The sequence below is a fragment of the Suncus etruscus genome, chromosome X (genome assembly GCF_024139225.1).
Source record: "Suncus etruscus isolate mSunEtr1 chromosome X, mSunEtr1.pri.cur, whole genome shotgun sequence".
Lineage (NCBI taxonomy): Eukaryota > Metazoa > Chordata > Mammalia > Eulipotyphla > Soricidae > Suncus > Suncus etruscus.
Window position 1 is genome coordinate 74,385,332 of NC_064868.1, and position 25,703 is coordinate 74,411,034.

At 37.8% G+C, this 25,703-nt stretch overlaps 1 protein-coding gene across 1 annotated transcript in view; it reads right to left on the bottom strand.

Annotated features, from left to right (window-relative positions):
* The window catches only part of ARHGEF6 (Rac/Cdc42 guanine nucleotide exchange factor 6), a 208,368-nt gene that overhangs the window by 79,122 nt on the left and 103,543 nt on the right, over positions 1-25,703 (bottom strand). Inside the window, exon 7 of the mRNA XM_049766604.1 lies at positions 9,754-9,848. Within this exon, the coding sequence (XP_049622561.1) occupies positions 9,754-9,848 (95 nt within the window). The remainder of the gene's footprint in view (positions 1-9,753; positions 9,849-25,703) is intronic.

Below are 25,703 nucleotides of genomic sequence, written 5' to 3' on the forward strand. Positions count from 1 at the left end.
AAAAACAACCATGAAAATGTTAATGAATGAGAGAAGTAGAATGCCTGTTGTGAATACAGGCAGGAGGTATTGGTGGAGAGAGATGAGGTGCATTGATGGTGGGAATGTTGCACTGATTAAGAGGGGTGTTCTTCTTGTGACTAAAGCTCAACTACAGTAACATAATCACGTGATTGTAATCACAGTGTTTAAATAAAGATATTTTTAAAAATAACATCTTCCCTGACAATGTTAATGAGTGAGAGAAGTAGAATGCCTGCCTCAAATATAAGCAGGGGTGGTGGAGAAGGGAGATGGGGGCATTGGTGGTGGGAATGTTGCCCTGGTAAAGGGGAGGTGTTCTTTTTTATGACTGAAACCCAACCTTTATCATGTTTTTAGTCATGGTGCGTAAATAAAAATATTATTTTTAAAAAATGAAACTAAAACATAAAAATAAACTGAAACAAACTATATGCCAGGACATATAGTAATCAAAATTGTAAAATCAAAAGATATAGAGAGATTACTTAGAACAGCACAGGAGAAAAAACCCCACAAATATAGGGGAAACAACAGAAGAATCACAAAAAGCCTTCTAAATGGTATCTTACAAGAAAGAGTGGAATGACATATTCAAAATATTGAGTGAAAAACTTCCAGTCCAGCAAACTTATCATTTAGACTTTAAGGATGGATAAGACCCTTTTAGACAATCAAGAACTGGCAGCATTTGCCACAGCTAAACCACTCCTTCAAGAATTGCTGAAATAACTTATAAAAAAAGACACTTGCAAAAGCAACTAGACTCCACAAACATATACACAAATATTGAAACACAGCACTGGATATCACTTATCTCTCTCAATGTTAATAAATAAACTCCCCTACAACAAGGCATAGAATAGTTAAATGGATCAATAAATAAAACCCATTCATCTACTGCCTACAGTAAATTCATGTAAATTTACCAGATATATACGGATTCTGAGTAAAACCATGGAAAACAATTATTCCAATGAGAGGAAGAACCAAGCTTGGATGGCCATATTTATATCAGACCAAATAGCATTCAATAGAAAAAGGTAATTATAGAGTGATTTAAACTACTTTTACTTATCAGTTAAGGAAATAATAGATCAATAAATATTATTCTCAACATTTCTGTAGCTAATAAAGACCCAGGATAATTCATAAAGTTTCTGCTAACAAACACACACAACAATAAGTTAATGGAAACACAGTGGTAGTAGAAGACTTCGATGCTCCATTTTCACCCTAGACATGTCAATCATGTAAAACATAGGTAAAGAGACAAAACCCTAAATTTAAATCTAAAAGAACTGGGATTATTGAATATATACAGAGATATTCACACAACCCAATACAGAATACTTTTCTCCAATATACATGGATGGTTTTCCAGGATATATCACATATCAGGGCATAACTCAAACGTATGTAAATTTATAAATATAGAAGTTGTATAAAGTTACTTCTCAGATTATAATGCCAAAAAAATAGAAATAAGCCAGAGAAAAAAGATGGGAAAAACTTGCATCAGGTGGAAGCTGAACAAAACACTGCTAAACTGCAACTGGATCAAAAAGGAAATCAGAAAGAAATAAAAATATTCCTCTAAACAAATGACAATAAAGCTGTAAGTTATCAGAATGTATGGACTTCCATGAAAGCTGTAGTATGAGAGAAATCCATAAAAAATACAGGCCTGCACTAAGAAGGAAAAAGTCCAAATAAATGACCTAAACACATATCTCAAAAATTTAGAGAAGGGACAGATATTCTGAAAGGTAGGAGAAGGAGGTAAATAGTAAAAATGAGAGTATAAATAAATAATGTAGAAATCAAGAAAGAAACACAAAGAATAAACCTGGAGTTGGTTCTTCAAAAGAATAAATAAGAAAGATAAACCTTTAAATAGACTCACGAGGAACAAAAAATAAAAAGTTCAAATAAATCAGATCAGAGAAGAAAGGGGAGAAATTACAACAGACCCCCTCAGCAACTCAAAATATAATCAGTTTACTACAAATAGCATTCAACAATCAGATAAAGGCTCATCAGACATAGATAATGAAGATGACAATTCTGATGACCATAAAAAGGCCAACCAACTAATCAATCTCTCAGATAAGGAGTTTAGACAAGAAATATGGAAGATACTCAAAGAACTCAAAGAAACCATGGATCGAGTTGAACAGAACACTAAAAAGAACCAAGAAAATATGAAGACAGAAATCAGAAAACTCCAAACTAAAATAACAGGTCAAATAACAGGCCTGAAAAACTCAGTAAATGAATTGAATGACAAAATTGATAAGCTCTCCAACAGGGTAACAGAAGCTGACAATAGAATTAGTGCTGTGGAAAATGAGATAAATAACAACTCCATACAGTGGGAGAGATTGAAAAAAAAACTTAAAGCAAATGAACAGACAATAGAGAAATTAGTCAAAAAATGTGTACAAATGAAAATAGAAGTCTATGATAAGCTCAACAGAAACAACTTAAGAATCATTGGACTCCCAGAGACCCAGGAAGAAAATTTCCAGGAAGAATCAACGGTTAAGAACATCATTAAAGAGAAACTTCCAGAGCTAAAGAATATATGCAATCAAATCCTGCATGCTCGAAGAGTACCAACCAAAAGAGACCCCAGAAAAACTACCCCAAGACACACCCTAGTCACAATGACGAATCCCACAGATAGAGACAGAATTCTGAAAGCAGCAAGATCAAAAAGGTAAATTACATTCAAGGGAACATCCTTCAGATTTACAGCAGACCTGTCATCAGAAACACTCAAGGCCAGAAAGCAGTGGTGGGACATAGTGACAAAACTCAATGAAATAAATGCTTCGCCTAGAATACTGTACCCAGCAAAACTCACTTTCAGGTTTGAAGGAATAATACATGGTTTCACAGACAAACAACAGTTCAGAAACTTTACAGACTCAAAACCAGTCTTAAGAGAAAAACTGAAAGACCTACTTTAAGACAAGACTGACCAAAAGACACACCAAATTTTGATATAAAGATGGCATTAAATCCCAGGACAATTCTTTCTCTCAATGTCAATGGACTAAATGCACCAGTTAAGAGACACAGAGTGGAAGTCAGAAGATGTGTCGTCTTGTAAACTATGAAAAATAAGAGCACTAACTACAGAAAACTGTAGTTGACAACTGTGACTGAACAGAATGTACCTTGAGACCTTTAAGGAAAACCCTACCCTAGGCTATAGCCCAGGTCTTTTTACAAAAATCAAGACTTCTTACTACAGAGGCCCAATTCTGACAACAGCGACTGAGAAGAAACATTGGAACCATAATTTCCTAGACTTCAGCTTAGGGAATGAGCAAAAACATAGAGAACATGATACAGAAAACTGAACACACCAACAATGGTGGAACAGTACCTCTAGAACCTTAAAGACTCTATTCTAGGCCCTGTCCTAGGACCTGTGCAAATACCAAGATTGCTTGTCATAGTGGCCTTACTTTCTCATCCACAACAGAGAAGAAAGGTTCCTGACACCACAAAAAACAACAACAACAACAAAAAAACCCTGGGATATGGCAATGAGAAAATATGGAGCCAGTGGTTGTTCCCATGACAATATGCTTCAAGAGTGGAGAAACCCCGAATCTCTTAGGCCACGGGAATTTCCTTCCTTCCCCAATACTTGCTGTGCCTATACAAAAAAAAAGGTGGGGTAACATAAACCTTGCCACTGCAGCACTTTTTCTGGTGTTGTTTTGTTTTATTTTTTGTTTGTTTTTTAGATATTATTTCCCTTCTCCTTTTTCTTCCACTTTTTTCTTTCTTTTCCACTTTTGTGGATATTATTTGGTGAATTTTTTAGAAATTGATACCAAATTTTTCTCCTTTTCCTTAACCTTTCTACCTCCAACAGAATAGCATAATTTGAATCATTCAGCCTCATAAATTAAGGGGGGAAATGAATGATACCAGGACCAGTAATATGAACATGTAGTATAAATTAAAAAAATGACCAGATTGGAACACCAAACAGAATAGATACCCAACCTATAACAAGCTGTAAGGCGAAGACCATTTGCAGTAGGATTCCAGGGGGTAAAGGAGGGAGATGTGGGAGACATGCTGGGAACAAGAGTGGAAGGAGGATAACATTGGTGGTGGGAATGCCCTTCATTCATTGTCACTATGCATCGTAAATAATTCTGTGTAAATGAACTTCAGCCACAATAAAAAAATAAATTAAAAAAAAGAGACACAGAGTGGCTAAATGGGTCAAAAAACTCAATCCAACCTACTGCTGCCTACATAAATTGCACCTGAATAATTAGTACAAACATAGACTCAAAATAAAAGGCTGGAGGAAAATTATTCAAGCAAACAACACCCATAAAAAAGCTGGAGTGGCCATACTAATAATAGATGATGCAAATTTTATACTCAGGAAAGTTGTAAGGGACAAAGATGGACATTTTGTATTAATCAAGGGGTATGTACAGCAGGAAGAAATCACTCTCCTAAACATATATGCACCGAATAAGGGGCCAGAAAAATATTTAATACATTTGTTGACAAATGTGAAAAATAATATCATTAACAACACAATAATTGTGGTGGACCTCAACACGGCTTTGTCAACACTGGATAGGCCAACCAGACTGAAACCCAACAAGAATATACTAGACCTGAGAAGAGAAATGAAAGAAAGAGTCCTAGTAGATATATAAAGGACACTCCATCCCCAGAAACCTGGATACACATTTTTCTCCAATGTACATGGAACATTCTCCAGATAGACTACATGCTGGCACATAAAATATACCTCCATAATATCAAAAGGATAGAAACTTTGCAGGCTACCTTCACTGACCACAAGGCTCTGAAATTATATATGAATTCCAAAGGGACACAGAAGAAAAACGTTAACACCTGGAAGTTAAACAGCCTCATACTGAATAACGAGTGGGTCTGAGATAAAATCAAAGAGGAAATCAAAACTTTCCTGAAAACAAATGATAATAAAGACAGAAACTATCAGAACTTATGGGACACAGCAAAAGCAGTACTGAGAGGAAAATTTATAGCTTTGCAAGCACACATCAGGAAGGAAGAAGGGGCCTACCTGAATAGCTTAATGACGCAGTTCATAGAATTAGAAAGTGCTCAACAAAAGTACCCAAAAATAGGGAGACAGAAGGAAATAACAAAGCTGAGAAGAGATATCAACAAAGTGAAAACCCAGAAAACAATCCGAAAGATCAACGAAAGCAGAAGTTGGTTCTTTGAAAAAATAAACAAGATTGATAGACCACTGGAAAAACTAACAAAGAAAGGGAGAGAGAAACTTGATAACTCGTATTAAGAATGAAAAAGGAGAGATCACTACTGATGTGGCAGAGATTCAAAGGGTAATCAGAAACAACTTTGAGAAACTCTACACCACTAAAAATGAGAACCTGGAAGAAATGGATAAATTCTTGGACTCTTATAATCTTCCACGGTTGAAGGAAGACTATGTAGCATATCTAAACACCCCCATCACCATTGATGAAATTAAAACGGTAATCAAATGTATGCCCAAAAACAAAAGCCCATGCCCAGATGGATTCACTAATGAATTCTTTCAAACCTTTCAAGAGGAACTTCTACCAATCCTGGCAAGACTCTTTCATGAAATCGAAAAAAACAGGAACACTTCCAAATAGCTTTTATGAAGCCAACATCACCTTGATACCTAAACCAGACAGAGACGCTACCAAAAAAGAAAATTACAGACCAATATCGCTGATGAATGCAGATGCAAAGATCCTTGACAAAATCTTGAGAAATAGGATTCAATGCCTCATTAAGAAGATCATCCACAGAGCCGGTGAGGTGACACTAGAGTTAAGGTGTCTGCCTTGCAAGCGCTAACATAGAACGGACCATGGTTCGATCCCCTGGTGTCCCATATGGTCCCCCCAAGCCAGGGGTGATTTTTGAGCGCTTAGCCAGGAGTAACCCCTGAGCATCAAACAGGTGTGGCCCAAAAAACCAAAAAAAAAAAAAAAAGAAGATCAAGTAGGTTTCATCCCAGGAATGCAAGGATGGTTTAACATCCATAAATCTATCAATATCATACACAACATCAACAACAAGAAAAATAAAAATCACATCATATCAACAGACGCAAAGAAAGCATTTGATAAGGTCCAACACCTATTCTTGATCAAAACTCTCAGCAAGATGGGAATGAAAGGAACCTTTCTTAATATAGTTAAGGCCATCTACCACAAACAAGTGGCAAATATTGTCCTCAATGTTGAAAAACTAAATGTCTTTCCTCTAAATTCTGGCACAGATAAAGGCTTAATATCCAGAATATATTAAATACTCAAAAAGATCAACAAAAAATTATAGAACCCTATCAAAAATGGGGAGAAGACATTTCTCAGAGAAAGACAAGTGGATGGCCAGTAGGCACATGAAAAATTGCTCATCAGCGCTTATCAGGAACACTTAAATCAAGTCAATGATGAGGTATCATCTCACACCTGGGAGAAAAGCACATATCAAAAATAATTTCAACAATCTGTGTTGGTAGGGGTGTGATGAAAAAGGAACTCTCATCCACTGCTTTTGGGAATGTTACCTTTGAAAAAGGTATGGAGAGTCCTCAGTTAACTTAGAATTAAGCTGCCATATGACTCAACAATTCCACTTTTGTCTTTCTACCCCCAGACTTAAAACTTTCCTTCAAAGGGACATATTTTTCATTGTTTCACTTTGAATCATAGCTAAGATATAACATCAGTATCCAACCACAGCTGAATGGATTGTGAAGATATGGTACATATACACAATGGATACTGTGTAACTATCAGGTACAATGGAATATGAAATAACTAGTGATTGGAAGTTGACACTGGAGGTGGGATTGATGTTGAAATATTATATGCCTAAAACTCAGTGATCAATAACTTTGCAAATCTTATTTCTTAAACTGAATTACAATTTTTCAAAAGAAAAAGAAATAGACAATAACAAGGACTGGCAACACTCAAGCAATTCTTAACACCAATGAAAGTGCTGTAGGAAAAATCACTCCACTAAACCCTCCCACAAATGACAAGGAACAGTATCTGACTTGTCCATTTGACATGGGAAGAAACCCTTCATGAATCTAATAAATAGAGGAGGTTGGATGAAGTCTCATCCCATCCTTCACCATCCAGATCCATCGTTAATTATTTGATGCAACAGTTGGGTTTGAATGCAAACACACACATGCAAGCCCCAGAGTCCACACTCTCAACCAGTTCAAGGAAAACCACATTCATGAAGGTTGACATAAAAGGGAAACAAAACATGTATGCCACATGCTTTATTCTTAGCAATAGTAACAATAATGGAATATTTCCGAGACAGTAAATTGCTGGCAGAGAAAAAAAGACTCCTGCCATTGTTCCCATAAACTTTGGGAAGAGGAAAAGTGGCTGCTTCCTCTACTATCACAGACTAGTCAGCCACAAACTGGAAACCCCCTAGGAGGGCTATTAAAAGTGAAACCTGGAGCCAGCCAGCTTTCCTAGCTGTGGTTCTCTGTCTCTCAAGGCAGCAAGATCCTGATTTGGGGGAGAGGCTTTCTTAGCCCCTTCTGGAGCAGAAAATAGGCAGAGGGCTTTGTTCAAGTTATTTTGGGGACTCCAGATAAAAGTAACATGAAATGAACAGTGCTGCCTGCTGAATTTACATGCAAGCTGTATACCCTTGCTACAGTTTATGCACTTCTACTTTCTCCTTTTCTTTTTTCCTCTTCTTGTTTTGACATGGCTAACCTCTTCATTTAAAGCCTCTCCCTGGCGAACAAGTCAGATTCCCTCTCCTCTGCCTGTCATTGGCACAATATTTACTTGGTGGCAAGTGACACTGAGTCCAGACTATTCCCTGACTTGTGGAGGACACATTTCTGAATCTCTTTGCATGTAAGTTTACATACTTTTCAATGGGGACAGTGATCTGCTCCAGGACACTCTACCCAATAATAAACTGACAACTATTTAGCTCTGAGAACTCGAATTCACAAGACACTTCATATATTACATAATAATAACAAAAGAAACCCTGTTTATATTCACGTTTAAATTCACAAAAACAGGAATTCAAAATCCTTTCATACTCAAGTCAGATTCCAAGTGTTCAGAAAACAACAATGGGGAATTTAGCAAGACATTCTGCCTTGGCAAAAATGGTTGGAAAAAGAAAACCAAAGAATGAAATGATTAAACTTATTTAAGCCTGAAGTCAATGGTCCAGGCAATTGTCCAGCAAAAAAAATAATAAGCTCTTACTCAAGCAAAAAGGGAAAATTTGGTTATTGGGTCTACAGGCCAAAATTTTCCATTTGACTTAGAAAGCAAACTCTCTAGTAAAGTTTAAGCAATTATGAGAAAAATACACATAAATTAGCTACCCCAGTTAATTACTATTCCCATATATGTCCTGACCACATGCACAATAAAATGAACAATCACTCTTTCACTCTTTTCACTCTTTTGTGAAAATTAATTTTTCAATTCAGAGTCAGACAATTACTTGGGATTCTCAGATCAAGTTAAGTTTAAACATTTCATTAAAAATAATTGGGGGATGGGCCCGGAGAGATAGCACAGCAGCATTTGCCTTGCAAGCAGCCGATCCAGGACCAAAGGTGGTTGGTTCAAATCCCAGTGTCCCATATAGTCCCCTGTGCCTGCCAGGAGCTATTTCTGAGCAGACAGCCAGGAGTAACCCTGAGCACCGCCGGGTGAGACCCAAAAACAAACAAACAAACAAAATAATTGGGGGCTAGGGATGTGTTTCAATGGTAAAGCACATGCCTTCTATACAGGAGATCTTGATTTAATTTCAGACACTGCAAACTGAGACAACATAAAACATCTGAACATCTTAACATCACTCACATTTGACTGAATGAAGTACAGATTTGAATTACTCTTGCAAACATTCACAAAATGCCACTCTTTCCCCTTGCAGAGCCTGGGAAAGAGCTTTTGCCCAGACAAGCAAAGGTCAGAGTGAGCACAAGAATTTCCCAGTTCTTGTGCTTTTTTCATAAATTGACCAGAAAGTCTATTTTTCTGTCAGGCAAAATCAGAGAGATCACTTTCACAATGTACAAGTGAAAAAACTAAACCAGACAGAAATGCATACCTTTTATATATTATATATCTTTAAATACCATATTTACCAACATGCCTGTAGTTTTATTTTAATTATAAAAAAGAACACCTTCTTTCACCAGTGCAATGTTTCCACCAGTGATGCCCCCCAACTCCCTCCTTCCCCTCCCCTGGCCTGTATTTGAGGCAATCATTCTATTTTGCTCACAGAAATGCATATCTTCTTACCCATCCCATAGCCCCAAAGAAAAAAGACAGACTCTGGGGCCAGAACTATAGCATCAGACCCAAGTTCAATTCCCAGCATCCCATATGGCCCCCTGAGCACCAAAAGTATAAGTGCAGAGCCAGGAGTAAACCCTAAGCACCATTTGGTTTATCCCCAACACAAAAAAGACAAATAAACAAACATGCAGGTTCTCCAAAAGCAGCTGCTTGCATAATTTTTAATGACTTGACCATGTATTTGGCAACCTGTAACCTGAGCAAATTCTTCTAAAGGGCAAAATCAATTATTTAGTGACATAAGACTAATGACTTCATGCACTAACATTATCTCTATTTAGGAAGGTGTTGAAAATATAAATCTTACTTGCTATTGTTTTGCAGGGGTCTTAAGTAAGTCACAAGAATTGAATGAAGTTCTTTAGCATATTCTTTTTCAGTGTCCAAGATGTTCTGTAACACCTACAGAGAAACAAAGGTCAAGGAATGCAATTTTAAATCCAGTTCAAGGTAATGTTCAATCTTAATAACGTTAGATCCAAATAATTAAGAAAAATATCTATTTACTCAGGCATACACTAAGAGTACTAAAGCTGAATATACTTAGTTTCATTCTAGTAAGCTGATAGTTCATGGCTACTGATTATATTGTATAGCACATGGATAACAATTTTTCGTTACCCATAACTGAAGAGGCCATTTATACAGTACTGTACAAAGTGCTTTCAAAAACTCTGAATTGGTTTAGCCTAAGAAAAGGTCTCAGTCAGCTAACAAAATGTCATTATTTCCATTGTAAGGATAAGAACAGTAAGAGCAATGTGTTAGACACAGACTCAAAGTCAAGCTATTAATGACTACTGCAATATCAACAGTACAACAGCTTTTTCCTAGAAATCCATTATGATTTATACACTTGGCATATAATGAAATACATTGTTACCCAAACTTTTTGCTTATGTTTCTGATAATACCCTTAAGCAACAAACATCTGCAAAATTTTAAGCACAGTCCTAAAAAGTCTTTTTTAAAAAGGTACAGGGTGCTAATATAAGCTATAAGAGGAAAAGGGATAGTGAAAAGTAAAGAAACACAGACAAGAAAATTAAAACTTTTCTATACTCTTGTCAACCAAATAAAAATCCTAGTAAGCAAAGTCACCAATGTTCACAGTTCCACTTTCCCACACCTCCTAGGGTCACAGCCCATTCCTCAGTCTTGTCTACCACCTTCCGATTATAATCCTTTCAGATAAACAAGTTAACATATTTTCTCTCCTATCACTTCATTCATTCAACAGAAAATTTACCGAGTGACTTCTCTGTGACAACTCCCAGGGATCCTTCAGGCAGTTTCCATTCTATTTATGGAGGGAGACAGTAAAGAAGGAATCACTAAGATGTAAACAAAGTTCCCTAGAAAAAAAAAGCCCTTTTTTCTACTAGACATAACTTACAAAACAATACATGATGGTCTGTTTCTGAATTGTAGGTGGAAACCTAAATAGCTAGGAATTTGGGGGATAGAGTGGAAAATAACTGGACTAGAAGGTGGTTAGTTGTCCAGGCCCAGCTATCAACTAGCTGTTGGATCCAGCATTAAGGCTTTGCTTGCCTCATCCAGTATTGTGACATATCACCTACCTCAGAGAGCATTGTGAAGAGGTGGTAAGTCACCATAGAGACAGGTGCTAGGTAACTGGGAATACAGCCACTAACTACAGGAGTTATACAAAAGGTTTCTTATTCAAAAAATAAAAAAAACTTCTATGACACATACTACCAAACATTATTAAAAGACAGAGAATTAAGACAATGAAAGTCAGGTATACATTGGAGAGAATAAATATAATCAAAACGGCCATTTTACCAAAAACAACCTCAATTTAAAAACTCAATGGCTTTTTTAAAAAATAGGAAGAAATTACTAAGGTTTATTCACAAAAAACTTTGAATAGCTATGTAATTTTAAACTATAGCATCTAGTGACAGTAAGTAAAACTGTATGGTATTAGAATAGAAGTAAATTATACAAGTCAACAGAATAAAATTAAAAGATTTGCTGAAAAATTATAACAAAGGAACCAAGCTATATGGTAGAAAAAAGAAAACGTCTCTGCAAAGGATAAAGCTGGGCAAACTGAATAGCTACATGCAAAAGATGAAACTGGACTGCTGTCTAACTCCAAACCAAAAAAAATATTTCACAATTTATTAAAAGCTTGGGTATAATGCCTGAAACCAAAACGTGCATAAAAATAACAGGCAAAATGTTTTACAATATCATCCTTAGATATTTTAAGGGACTCAATCCCAAGGAGAGAGGAGGAGGAACGGAAACTACCAAAGGAAAGGGGGAGGGGAATAAGGGAAGAAAAGAAAAGGGAAGGGGAGGCCAGGCTCGGAAAGGCTGCTCTCCACCATTACTGCAGTTGGGGAAGGTGGCGCACAGTGGTGAACTACATGTTCTGACAGGTAAACGAAGACAGGGAATCTGAGTCAGGCTCAGATCAGCTATTACCGCGGTTGGGGAAGGCAGCATGCATATGTGAACTATACCTTCTGACAGGTAAACAGAGAGGGAAAACCCAAGCCAAACTCAGACCGACAGCTCTCTGCCATTACCGAGGTTGGGGAAGGCATAGGGTACCCACATCTTTATGCAGGCAAACTGAGGGAGGAAACTTGAGGGCAGGGCCATAACTAAGCCATTATACCCACTTAGTGCTGCACTCCACAGAAGGGACCCTGCCCCATGCCACAGGTGACAAAGATGGGATGAGAACAAGGGCAGAACATTTCAAGTCAAACCACTAAATGCAAAGAAATATGGGTAAAATAAGGAAGACACTAGCACCTGGGGATATAGAGAGTAATCCAAGCAAGTTTCCAAGTCCATCAAAACACACAAGCCCAATAGATGAGGATCTAAATGTGGCAATGAAAGCCATTGCAATGGAAATCAAGGAATCACTAACCAGAGAGTTCAAGATATCCATAGATGAAAAAATGAACCAATTCAAAGAAGAACTTTTACAAAAGATGAAAGAATCATTACAAATGGAATTAAAGGAAACAAAAAGCATCTTAGCAAGCCATAATAGCAGAATTACACAGTTGGAGAATCGCATAGAACAACTTGAAGAAAAACTACAAACCAAAAATGACAAAGAAGCCAATAAGGAAATAAGAGATCAAGCATTGAAAGAAAATGTTAGCTATTTAATGAACAAAGACAAAGGAATAATCTGAAGATTGTAAGAATATCAGAAGGGGAAAAAATAGGGAAAGGGGAAGAACAAGTGGTGAAGGAAATAATAGCAGAAAACTTTCCCACCCTCTGGAAAGAGGTCTGGTTCATATTCAAGAGGTGAATAGAATCCCTAATGAAATAGACCCTAATTAACCAACAGCAAAACATATAGTAATTCAAATGACAAAAAAGGGGAAAGATGAACTCCTTACAACAATAAGGGAGGAAACCCTCCTCAATTACAAAGGAAAGAACATAAGAATCAAACCAGATTTTCCATTTAAACAATTCAAGCAAGAAGACTGTGGAATGACATATTCAAATGACTGAATGAAAGAAACTTCCAACCTAGAGTCCACTACCTGGCAAAACTCTGATTTATATGGAAGGGAGGACTAAAATCATTCTCAGGAAAAAATAACTCCCATTATTTGTGCAAACAAAACCGATTCTAAATGATCTACTCAGAGATGAATCACACAATCTAAATGCGCAATTGTAAGAACAACCACCCTACAAAATAAAATTGCACAACAGCCCTGTCTGGCAATAATCTCCTTAAATGTCAATGGACTACACTTTCCCATTAAAAGACACATAGTAGGTCCGGAGAGATAGCATGGAGGTAAGGCGTTTGCCTTTCATTCAGAAGGTCAATGGTTCAAATCCCGGCATCCCATATGGTCCCCCATGCCTGCCAGGAGCAATTTCTGAGCTTGGAGCCAGGAGTAACCCCTGAGCACTGTCGGGTATGACCCCCCCAAAAAAGCCCACAAAAAAAGACACATAGTAAATAGTTGGATCAGAAAATAAAAACCATATTTCTACTGCCCGCAAGAAACACACCTAAAAGTAGAGGATAGACAGTCTTAGAGTAAAAGGATGGAAATCAATTATTCAAGCCAATGGAAAACAAAAATAAGCGGGGACAGCCATTCTTATATCAGACCAAATTGCATTCAACCTCAAGAAAGTAATCAAAGACAAAGGGATCACTACTTACTGATCAGGGGAACAGAACCAGCTATGGTCAACATTTATGCACCAAATGCAGAGCCAGCAAAATATGTAATGTACTTGCACACAAACCAGGAGAAACATATGAAAGTAAATGTGATAGTAGTAGAATATTTCAATACTCAAGTATCACCACTGGACAGATCCACCAGGCAGAAAAGTAACAAAGACATAAGAGACATAAATAAGAAACTAGAAGAACTAGGACTAGTAGACTTATATAGGACTCTACACCCCCAGAAAGCAAGTTACACATTCTTCTCAAGTGCACATGGAACCTTCTCCAGAATAAACCACACCATACGATATAAATGTAACTCACACAAAGTCACAAATATAAGAATTATTAGAAGCACCCTATAAGATACTAAGCAATAGAGATCAAGATTGACAGAAAAAGAAGCTGTGGAGAAAATCCAACACCTGGAGATTAAACAACATGCTGCTCAACAAAAGCTGAATCAAAGAGGAACTCAAGGAAGAAATAAAAAGTTTCCTTGAGACAAATGATAATGAAGAGGCTTACTTTCAAAATCTGTGGGACACAGCAAAAGCAGTAATTAGGGGGAAATTCATAGCAATATAGGCCTATGTCAGGACAAAATCAACAGTTTAAAGGGACACATTTAGAATATGATAAAACAGCAGTAAAGAATCCAAAACACAACCAGAAGACAAGAAGTAATAAAAGCCAGACCAGCAATAAACAACATAGAAACTAAAAAAACAATACAAAATATCAGTGAGACCAGGAGTTGGTTTTTTGAAAGAATAAACAAGATAGACAAACTGCTGGCAAGATTCACCAAAAAAAGTGGGAAATCCCCCAAATAAATAGGATCACAAATGAAAGGGGAGAGACTACAACAGAACCCCAAGAAATCCAACACATCATGAGGAGTTATTATAAACATCTATTCTCATTTAGGCTAGAGAACAAAGAAGAAACTGACAGATTTCTAGAAAAATATCTCCTGAGACTGGATAAGGAGGATGTAGAAAGCCTAAATAAGCTAATCATGTCTAAGGAAATTGAATCAGTAATTAAGAATCTCCCCAAGAAAAAAAGTCCAAGTCCAGATGAATTTATAGGTGAATTCTATCAAACATTCTGAGAAGTACTACTATTGATCTACAGGCTCTTTCAAAACATTGAAAAGACAGGAATTCTTCCTAAATCCTTTTACGAGGCGAATATCACACTCATTCCCAAAGATGGCAAAGACAATGCCAAGGAAAAAATGACAGGCCAATCTTACTAATGAACATAGATGAAAAATCCTCAACAAAATCTTAGCAAACTGAGCCCAGTACTACATCAAAAAGATTATATACCATGATCAAGTGGGTTTCATCTCAGTGATGCAAGTACGGTTCAACATACACAAATCAATCAACATAATACACCACATCAACAACAAAAAAGACAAAAATCACATGATCATATCAATTGATGCAGAGGTGTTTGACAAAATACCACAACCATTCACGATGAGAACACTCAGCATAATAGGGCTGGAAGGAACCTTCCTCAAGATAGTTACAGCTATCTATAAAAAGCCCACAGCCAACATTATTCCTATTTTTGGTTTTGGGGTCACACCCAGCAGCGTTCAAGGGTTATGCCTGGCTCTATGCTCAGAAATCGCTCCTGGCAGGCTCAGGAGACCATATGGGATGCCGGGATTCGAACCACCGACCTTCTGCATGCAAGGCAAACACCTTATCTCCATTATATCACTCTGCCCCTCATTATTATCTTTAATGGTGAAAAAAAGAAATCATTTTCACTAAGGTCAGGAACTAGGCAAAGCTGTCTACCCTCTCCACTCTTATACAACATAGTTTTAGAAGTCCTAGCAATAGCAATCAGACAAGAGAAAGGAATCAAACGAATCCAAATAGGAAAAGAGAAAGTCAAACTATTGCTTTTTGCGGATGATATGATGATATACACAGAAAACCCTAAAGAGTCCACAGCAAAATTCCTAGAAACAATAAATCAATACAGCAAAGTAGCTGGCTACAAAGTCAATACCCAAAAGACAGTAGCATTCCTCTATACACATAATGAAGTAGAGGAGAAAGAGATTAAGGAGACAATACCATTTAAATTAGTATCCAAAATTATCAAGTACCTAGGAATCAACCTTACAAGAGAAGTGAAAGACCTATACCATGAAAACTTCAAAACACTTCAGAAAGAAGAGGAATTAAGGAATTGGAAGAACATCCAATGATCGTGGGTAGGCAGAATCAAGATTGTCAAAATATTTCCTAAACTTCTATATAGATTCAATGCAATCCTTATCCAAATCCAGACATCATTTTTAAGGACTTAGAACAACTAATTATAAAGGTCATTTGGAAACACAAAAGACCCAGGTTAATCAAATACATACTCAAAAACAAGAAGCTAGGTGGCATCTCTTTACCTAACCTGAAGCTTTACTATAAAGCCATAGTGATCCAAACAGCATGGTACTGCAACAAAGACAAGCTCAGACTAGTGGGTTAGAATAGAATATCCAGAGATATACCTCCAAATATATGGTCAACTAATATTTGTCTGATCGTTTGTCTTAAGGGTTTTTTTCCAGTTTCTTCTGCTGTATTGCGTTGTTCTGCATCTCATCTTCCAGCACGCTGATTCTGTCCTCAGCTGCTGTTACCCTGCTGGAGAGGCCATCCACTGAGTTTTTCAGTTGAGCTACCATGTTTTTCAGATCTGTTATTTCAGTTTGGAGATTTCTGATTTCTGTCTTTGTGGTCTGTTCAGATCGATCTATGCTTTCTTTGAGTTCTATGAACATCCTCCATATTTCTATTCTAAACTCTTTATCTGAGAAATTACTCAGATGATTGGAATTTTGGGGGTCATCACAGCTATCATCTTCATTCTCTGTGTATTGTGTTTGCCTGTGAGGTTTCCCCATTGTCACGCTTTTAGTATGATTTTTTCTGCATGTTGTGGTGGGGTTCATTGGTTAGAAAGAGTGCTCCACTTTGCTTCATGGCTGCATTCTTCTGCAGCCTCTAGGAACAGTTTTTTTTGGGGTGCCCTTCCAAGCCCTCTGAGGAGAGCTTGAGGGATTCAGAAAAGACACACAAGCAAACAAGCCAACAGGTCCCTTCAAGTTATCACAGTCCTATAAAAAGTTTCTGCATGGTGGAAGAAACCCTGGTTAAAACTAGAAGACTGTTAATGGAATGGGAAAAATTTTTGCACTCAACGCATCAGATAAAGGGATATACAAAGTACTCAGAAAGGTGAGCTCCAAAAATCTAATAAAGTCATAGAAAAATGGAGAGAATAAATGAATAGATACTTTTCTGAGGAAGACCAAAAGATGATCAATAGACACATGAAAACATGCTCACCAACACTCATTATTAGGGAAATCCAAGTCATGACAACAATGATGTACCACCTTACACAACTGAGGATGGCACACATCAGAAATTATGAGACTAATCTCTTGTTGGTGGGGATGTGGTAAGAAAGGAACTCTCATTCACTGTTAGTGGGAATGCTGCCTGGTCCAACACATATGGAAAGCAGTATGGAGTGTGCTTAGTAAACTCAGAACTGAGTTGCCATATGATCCAGCAATCACATTCCTGTGTGTCTATCCCCAATATGGAAAGTCATTCATGTCAAAGTATGTATGTGCTCCACTATTTATTGCCACACTCAGCACAATAGCCAAAATTTGGAATCAACCTCAATGTCCAACAGATGAGTGGATCATGAAGATGTGGTACTTCTACCTAGGTTAGCCAAATACATACTGAAAAACAAGAAGCTGGGCGGCATCTATTTACCTAACCTGAAGCTTTACTATAAAGCTATAGTGATCCAAACAGCATGGTACTACAACAAAGACAGAGGCACAGACCAGTGCATTAGAATAGAATATTCTATTCTAATGGAATATTACAGAGCAATCAGTAACGATACAATCATGGATTTTGCAGCAACATGGATGGATCTTGAAAACTTTATGTTAAATGGAGTACATTAGAAGAAGAAGGAGAAATACAGAATGATAGCACTTATCTGAGGTATTTAGAATATATACCATATATACATATAATACTCCATGATAAACCACAATGATCCAAAAGGCAGAAACTCCAAACATCATAGGTATCTTCATATAGTAAGGAAAAGTCTCAAATCAAGTGGAAGAGGAGCAACACAAAGCCTTGACTATCCATTGTACCATAAAGATACCAGCAATAATGGAAACAGTGGTTTAGAGGGAATAGGTAAGTAATCACCCTCTAACTATAAAGGCCGATAATATCCTAATGTATTTATCCACAGAAGCAGGTGCAGAATATGAATGGAAGCCAGGGACTTCTGCTGCAGTGATTACTAACAATATGTTCTAATGCCTTAATTTTATGAGGCACAAAATAACCCTTCAGCTTCTTTGTCCACAGCGGTTCTAGGAAACATAGGATGGACACCTTAATTTTATACGTCGGTGCTCAATTATACTAGGTACCATATACAGTGCTTATTATGACAATGTCAATAAAATATTCCAATTTACCCATATCTTTTTGTTTTATGTCTTCTATTAGGACCTAAAGCATACAATCACTCAGACCACCGAAACAGTCAATGACACACCACAGATTGTTACAGGTCCCACTCATTGAATATGTTTTGGCAAACTACCACCTCCTTATTTTTTCTCTTTTTATTTCTCTTCCTTCTTCTTTCCTTCTCTCCCTCATCAATTCAATCTATATTAAATAAAGCCCACACTAGCAGTTTCTCTTTAATAAAGGAAACTTGATATAAAAGATGGGGTGGACAATAATTCATGGTTAGCCATCTCTTATAGTCCCTTCTACCATATTACTTAAATATACTATAGACGTGAAAACCATCCTTATCCTGTTATCATCCGGCCAATACTTAACCCTGAATCCTTCACATAGCAAAGCCCATCCCCATCATCGATGAAGTGTCTAGAAATTGGAAAACTTTTCAACTCCGACACACTGGCCCAATTTATTTTTTAACTAATTTTTACTGTATATGCTTGTCTTTCTTTTGTCTTCCATCTTATCTTCTGTTTTCCCATTCTTTCTCTCCTAATCTATATCTTAGCTAGTTATTTATCTTTCCTTAATCAAAGTATTTCTTTTTTTTTGTTTTGTTTTTTTGTTTTTTTGTTTTTTGGGCCACACCCGGTAATGCACAGGGGTTACTCCTGGCTATGTGCTCAGAAGTTGCTCCTGGCTTGGGGGACCATATGGGACACCAGGGGATCGAACCGCGGTCCGTCCAAGGCTAGCGCAGGCAAGGCAGGCACCTTACCTTTAGCGCCACCGCCCGGCCCCTCTTTTTTTTTAAAATTTATTTAAACACCTTAATTACATACATGATTGTGTTTGGGTTTCAGTCATGTAAAGAACACCACCCATCACCAGTGCAACATTCCCACCACCAATGTCCCAAGTCTCCCTCCTCCCCACCCGACCCCCGCCTGTACTCTAGACAGGCTCTCCATTTTCCTCATACATTCTCATTATTAGGACAGTTCAAAATGTAGTTATTTCCCTAACTAAACTCATCACTCTTTGTGGTGAGCTTCCTGAGGTGAGCTGGAACTTCCAGCTCTTTTCTCTTTTGTGTCTGAAAATTATTATTACAAGGGTGTCTTTTATTTTTCTTAAAACCCATAGATGAGTGAGACCATTCTGCGTTTTTCTCTCTCTCTCTGACTTATTTCACTCAGCATAATAGATTCCATGTACATCCATGTATAGGAAAATTTCGTGACTTCATCTCTCCTGACAGCTGCATAATATTCCATTGTGTATATGTACCACAGTTTCTTTAGCCATTCGTCTGTTGAAGGGCATATTGGTTGTTTCCAGAGTCTTGCTATGGTAAATAGTGCTGCAATGAATATAGGTGTAAGGAAGGGGTTTTTGTATTGTATTTTTGTGTTCCTAGGGTATATTCCTAGGAGTGGTATAGCTGGATCGTATGGGAGCTCGATTTCCAGTTTTTGGAGGAATCTCCATATTGCTTTCCATAAAGGTTGAACTAGACGGCATTCCCACCAGCAGTGGATAAGAGTTCCTTTCTCTCCACATCCCCACCAACACTGTTTATTCTCATTCTTGTGATGTGTGCCATTCTCTGGGGTGTGAGGTGGTATCTCATCGTTGTTTTGATTTGCATCTCCCTGATGATTAGTGATGTGGAACATTTTTTCATGTGTCTTTTGGCCATGTGTATTTCTTCTTTGTCAAAGTGCCTGTTCATTTCTTCTCCCCATTTTTTGATGGGGTTAGATGTTTTTTTCTTGTAATGTTCTGTCAGTGCCTTGTATATTTTGGAGATTAGCCCCTTATCTGATGGGTATTGGGTGAATAGTTTCTTCCACTCAGTGGGTGGCTCTTGTATCCTGGGCACTATTTCCTTTAAGGTGCAGAAGCTTCTCGGCTTAACATATTCCCATCTGTTAATCTCTGCTTTCACTTGCTTGGAGAGTGCAGTTTCCTCCTTGAAGATGCCTGTAATGTCCTGGAGTGTTTTGCCTATGTGCTGTTCTATATATCTTATGGTTTTGGGGCTGTTATCGAGGTCTTTAATCCATTTGGATTTTACCTTCGTACATGATGTTAGCTGGGGGTCTAAGTTCAATTTTTTGCAAGTGGCTATCCAATTGTGCCAACACCACTTGTTGAAGAGGCTTTCCCTACTCCATTTAGGATTTCCTGCTCCTTTATCAAAAATTAGGTGATTGTATGTCTGGGGAACATTTTCTGAGTATTCAAGCCTATTCCACTGATCTGAGGACCTATCCTTATTCCAATACCATGCTGTTTTGATAACTGTTGCTTTGTAGTACAGTTTAAAGTTGGGGAAAGTAATTCCTCCCATATTCTTTTTCCCAATGATTGCTTTAGCTATTCGAGGGTGTTTATTGTTCCAAATGAATTTCAAAAGTGTCTGATCCACTTCTTTGAAGAATGTCATGGGTATCTTTAGAGGGATGGCATTAAATCTGTATAATGCCTTGGGGAGTATTGCCATTTTGATGATGTTAATCCTGCCAATCCATGAGCAGGGTATGTGTTTCCATTTCCGTGTGTCCTCTCTTATTTCTTGGAGCAGAGATTTATAGTTTTCTTTGTATAGGTCCTTCACATATTCAGTCAAGTTGATTCCAAGATATTTGAGTTTGTGTGGTACTATTGTCAATGGGGTTGTTTTCTTAATGTCCATTTCATCCTTATTACTATTGGTGTATAGAAAGGCCATTGATTTTTGTGTGTTAATTTTGTAGCCTGCCACCTTGCTATATGAGTCTATTGTTTCTAGAAGCTTTTTGATAGAGTCTTTAGGGTTTTCTAAGTAGAGTATCATGTCATCTGCAAACAGTGAGAGCTTGACTTCTTCCTTTCCTATCTGGATTCCCTTGATATCCTTTTCTTGCCTAATCGCTATAGCAAGTACTTCCAGTGCTATGTTGAATAGGAGTGGTGAGAGAGGACAGCCTTGTCTTGTGCCAGAATTTAGAGGGAAGGCTTTCAGTTTTTCTCCATTGAGGATAATATTTGCCACTGGCTTGTGGTAGATGGCCTTCACTATATTGAGAAAGGTTCCCTCCATTCCCATCTTGCTGAGAGTTTTGATCAAGAATGGGTGTTGGACCTTATCAAATGCTTTCTCTGCATCTATTGATATGATCATGTGGTTTTTATTTTTCTTGTTATTGATGTTGTGTATTATGTTGATAGATTTACGGATGTTAAACCAGCCTTGCATTCCTGGGATGAAACCTACTTGATCGTAGTGGATGATCTTAACGAGGCATTGAATCCTATTTGCCAGGATTTTGTTGAGGATCTTTGCATCTGCATTCATCAGTGATATTGGTCTGTAATTTTCTTTTTTAGTAGCGTCTCTGTCTGGTTTAGGTATCAAGGTGATGTTGGCTTCATAAAAGCTATTTGGAAGTGTTTGTTTGTTCAATTTCATGAAAGTGTCTTGCCAAGATTGGCAGTAGTTCCTCTTGGAAAGTTTGATAGAATTCATTAGTGAATCCATCTGGACCTGGGCTTTTGTTTTTCAGCAGACATTTGATTACTGTTTTAATTTCATCAATGGTGATGGGGGTGTTTAGATATGCTACATCCTCTTCCTTCAACCGTGGAAGATTATAAGAGTCCAAGAATTTATCCATTTCTTCCAGGTTCTCATTTTTAGTGGCATAGAGTTTTTCAAAGTAGTTTCTGATTACCCTTTGAATCTCTGTCATATCAGTAGTGATCTCTCCTTTTTCTTTCCTGATACGAGTTATCAAGTTTCTCTCTCTCTCTCTTTCTTTGTTAGGTTTGCCAGTGGTCTATCAATCTTGTTTATTTTTTCAAAGAACCAACTTCTGCTTTCGTTGATCTTTCGGATTGTTTTTTGAGTTTCCACTTCGTTGATTTCTGCTCTCAGCTTTGTTATTTCCTTCTGTCTTCCTATTCTTGGGTCCTTTTGTTGAGCATTTTCTAGTTCTATTAGCTGTGTCATTAAGCTACTCAGGTAAGCTCCTTCTTCCTTCCTGATGTGTGCTTGCAAAGCTATAAATATTCCTCTCAGTACTGCTTTTGCTGTGTCCCATAAGTTCTGATAGTTTGTGTCTTTATTGTCATTTGTTTCCAGGAACCTTTTGATTTCCTCCTTGATTTCATCTCGGACCCACTGGTTATTGAGCATGAGGCTGTTTAACTTCCAGGTGTTAAAGTGTTTCTTCTGAGTCCCTTTGGAGTTCACAAATAATTTCAGAGCCTTGTGGTCAGCGAAGGTAGTCTGCAAAATTTCTATCCTCTTGATCTTATGGAGGTATGTTTTATGTGCCAGCATGTAGTCTATCCTGGAGAATGTCCCATGTACATTGGAGAAGAATGTGTATCCAGGTTTCTGGGGATGGAGTGTCCTATATATATCCACTAGGCCTCTTTCTTCCATTTCTCTCCTCAGGTCTAGTATATTCTTGTTGGGTTTTAGTCTGGTTGACCTATCCAGTGTTGACAAAGCCGTATTAGGTCCCCCACAATTATTGTGTTGTTGTTGACATTATTTTTCAGATTGGTCAACAGTTGTATTAAATATTTTGCTGGCCCCTCATTCGGTGCATATATGTTTAGGAGAGTGAATTCTTCCTGCTCTACGTACTTCTTTTTTTTTTTTAATTTTTTTTTATTTAAACACCTTGATTACATACATGATTGTGTTTGGGTTTCAGTCATAAAAGGAACACCACCCATCACCAGTGCAACATTCCCATCACCCAAGTCCCAAATCTCCCTCCTCCCCCCCCAACCCCCGCCTGTACCCTAAACAGGCTCTACATTTCCCTCATACATTCTCAATATTAGGACAGTTCAAAATGTAGTTATTTCTCTAACTAAACTCATCACTCTTTGTGGTGAGCTTCCTGAGGTGAGCTGGAACTTCCAGCTCTTTTCTCTTTTGTGTCTGAAAATTATTATTACAAGGGTGTCTTTCATTTTTCTTAAAACCCATAGATGAGTGAGACCATTCTGCGTTTTTCTCTCTCTCTCTGACTTATTTCACTCAGCATAATAGATTCCATGTACATCCATGTATAGGAAAATTTCATGACTTCATCTCTCCTGACAGCTGCATAATATTCCATTGTGTATATGTACCACAGTTTCTTTAGCCATTCGTCTGTTGAAGGGCATCTTGGTTGTTTCCAGAGTCTTGCTATGGTAAATAGAGCTGCAATGAATATAGGTGTAAGGAAGGGGTTTTTGTATTGTATTTTTGTGTTCCTAGGGTATATTCCTAGGAGTGGTATAGCTGGATCGTATGGGAGCTCGATTTCCAGTTTTTGGAGGAATCTCCATATCGCTTTCCATAAAGGTTGAACTAGACAGCATTCCCACCAGCAGTGGATAAGAGTTCCTTTCTCTCCACATCCCCGCCAACACTGTTTATTCTCATTCTTTGTGATGTGTGCCATTCTCTGGGGTGTGAGGTGGTATCTCATCGTTGTTTTGATTTGCATCTCCCTGATGACTAGTGATGTGGAACATTTTTTCATGTGTCTTTTGGCCATGTGTATTTCTTCTTTGTCAAAGTGTCTGTTCATTTCTTCTCCCCATTTTTTGATGGGGTTAGATGTTTTTTTCTTGTAAAGTTCTGTCAGTGCCTTGTATATTTTGGAGATTAGCCCCTTATCTGATGGGTATTGGGTGAATAGTTTCTCCCACTCAGTGGGTGGCTCTTGTATCCTGGGCACTATTTCCTTTGAGGTGCAGAAGCTTCTCAGCTTAATATATTCCCATCTGTTAATCTCTGCTTTCACTTGCTTGGAGAGTGCAGTTTCCTCCTTGAAGATGCCTGTAATGTCCTGGAGTGTTTTGCCTATGTGCTGTTCTATATATCTTATGGTTTTGGGGCTGATATCGAGGTCTTTAATCCATTTGGATTTTACCTTCGTACATGATGTTAGCTGGGGGTCTAAGTTCATTTTTTTGCAAGTGGCTATCCAATTGTGCCAACACCACTTGTTGAAGAGGCTTTCCCTGCTCCATTTAGGATTTCCTGCTCCTTTATCAAAAATTAGATGGTTGTATTCTACGTACTTCTTGATTAATATAAAATGTCCATCTTTGTCCCTTACAACCTTCCTGAGTATAAAGTTTGCATTATCTGATATTAGTATGGCCACTCCAGCTTTTTTATGGGTGTTGTTTGCTTGGATAATTTTTCTCCAGCCTTTTATTTTGAGTCTATGTTTGTTCTGACTATTCAGGTGCGTTTCTTGTAGGCAGCAGAAGGTTGGATTGAGTTTTTTGATCCATTTAGCCGCTCTGTGTCTCTTAACTGGTGCATTTAGTCCATTGACGCTGAGAGAAAAAATTGTCCTGGGATTTAACGCCATCTTTATTTCAAAATTTGTTGTGTCTTTTGGGTAGTCTTGTCTTAGATTAGGTCTTTCAGTTTTTCTCTTAAGACTGGTTTTGTGTCTGTGAAGTTTCTGAACTGTTTTTTGTCTGTGAAGCCATGTATTCTTCCATCAAACCGGAAAGTGAGTTTTGCTGGGTATAGTATTCTGGGTGAAGCATTCATTTCATTCAGTCTTGTCACAATATCCCACCACTGCTTTCTGGCATTGAGTGTTTCTGGTGACAGGTCTGCTGTAAATCTCAGGGAAGCTTGCTTGAACATGATTTTCCCTTTTGATCTTGCTGTTTTCAGAATTCTGTCTCTATCTGTGGGATTTGTCATTGTGACTAGGATGTGTCTTGGGTGGTTTTTCTGGGGTCTCTTTTGGTTGGTACTCTTCGGGCATGCAGGATTTGATCACATATATTCTTTAGCTCTGGAAGTTTCTCTTTAATGATGTTCTCGACAGTTGATTCTTCCTGGAAATTTTCTTCCTGGGCCTCTGGGACTCCAATGATTCTTAAGTTGTTTCTGTTGATCTTATCATAGACTTCTATTTTCATCTGTTCCCATTCTTTGACTAATTTTTCCATTGTCTGCTCATTTGCTTTAAGTTTTTTGTCCAATCTCTCCTGCTGTATGGAATTGTTATGTATCTCATCTTCCACAGCACCAAGTCTATTCTCAGCTTCTGATACCCTGTCCCAGAGCTTATCCATTTTGTCATTCACTTCGTTTACTGACTTTTTCAGTCCTGTTAGTTGACATGTTATTTCAGTTTGGAGTTTTGTGATTTCTGTCTTCATATTTTCTTGGTTCTTATTAGTGTTCTGTTCAACTCGATCCATGGTTTCTTGGAGTCCGTTGAGCATCTTCCATATTGCTAGTCTAAAGTCCTTATCTGAGAGGTTGATTAGTTGGTTGGTCATTATCTGGTCCTCAGAATTGTCATCTTCATTCTCTATGTCTGATGCTGGCCTGCGTTGTTTCCCCATTGTCACACTTGTATTGTGGGTTTTTCTATGTGTTGTGGTTGTATTCATTGTCTATATGATGCAGGCAGCACACTCCTCTGGCTCCTCCCTTTCTGGATGGGCTGACTT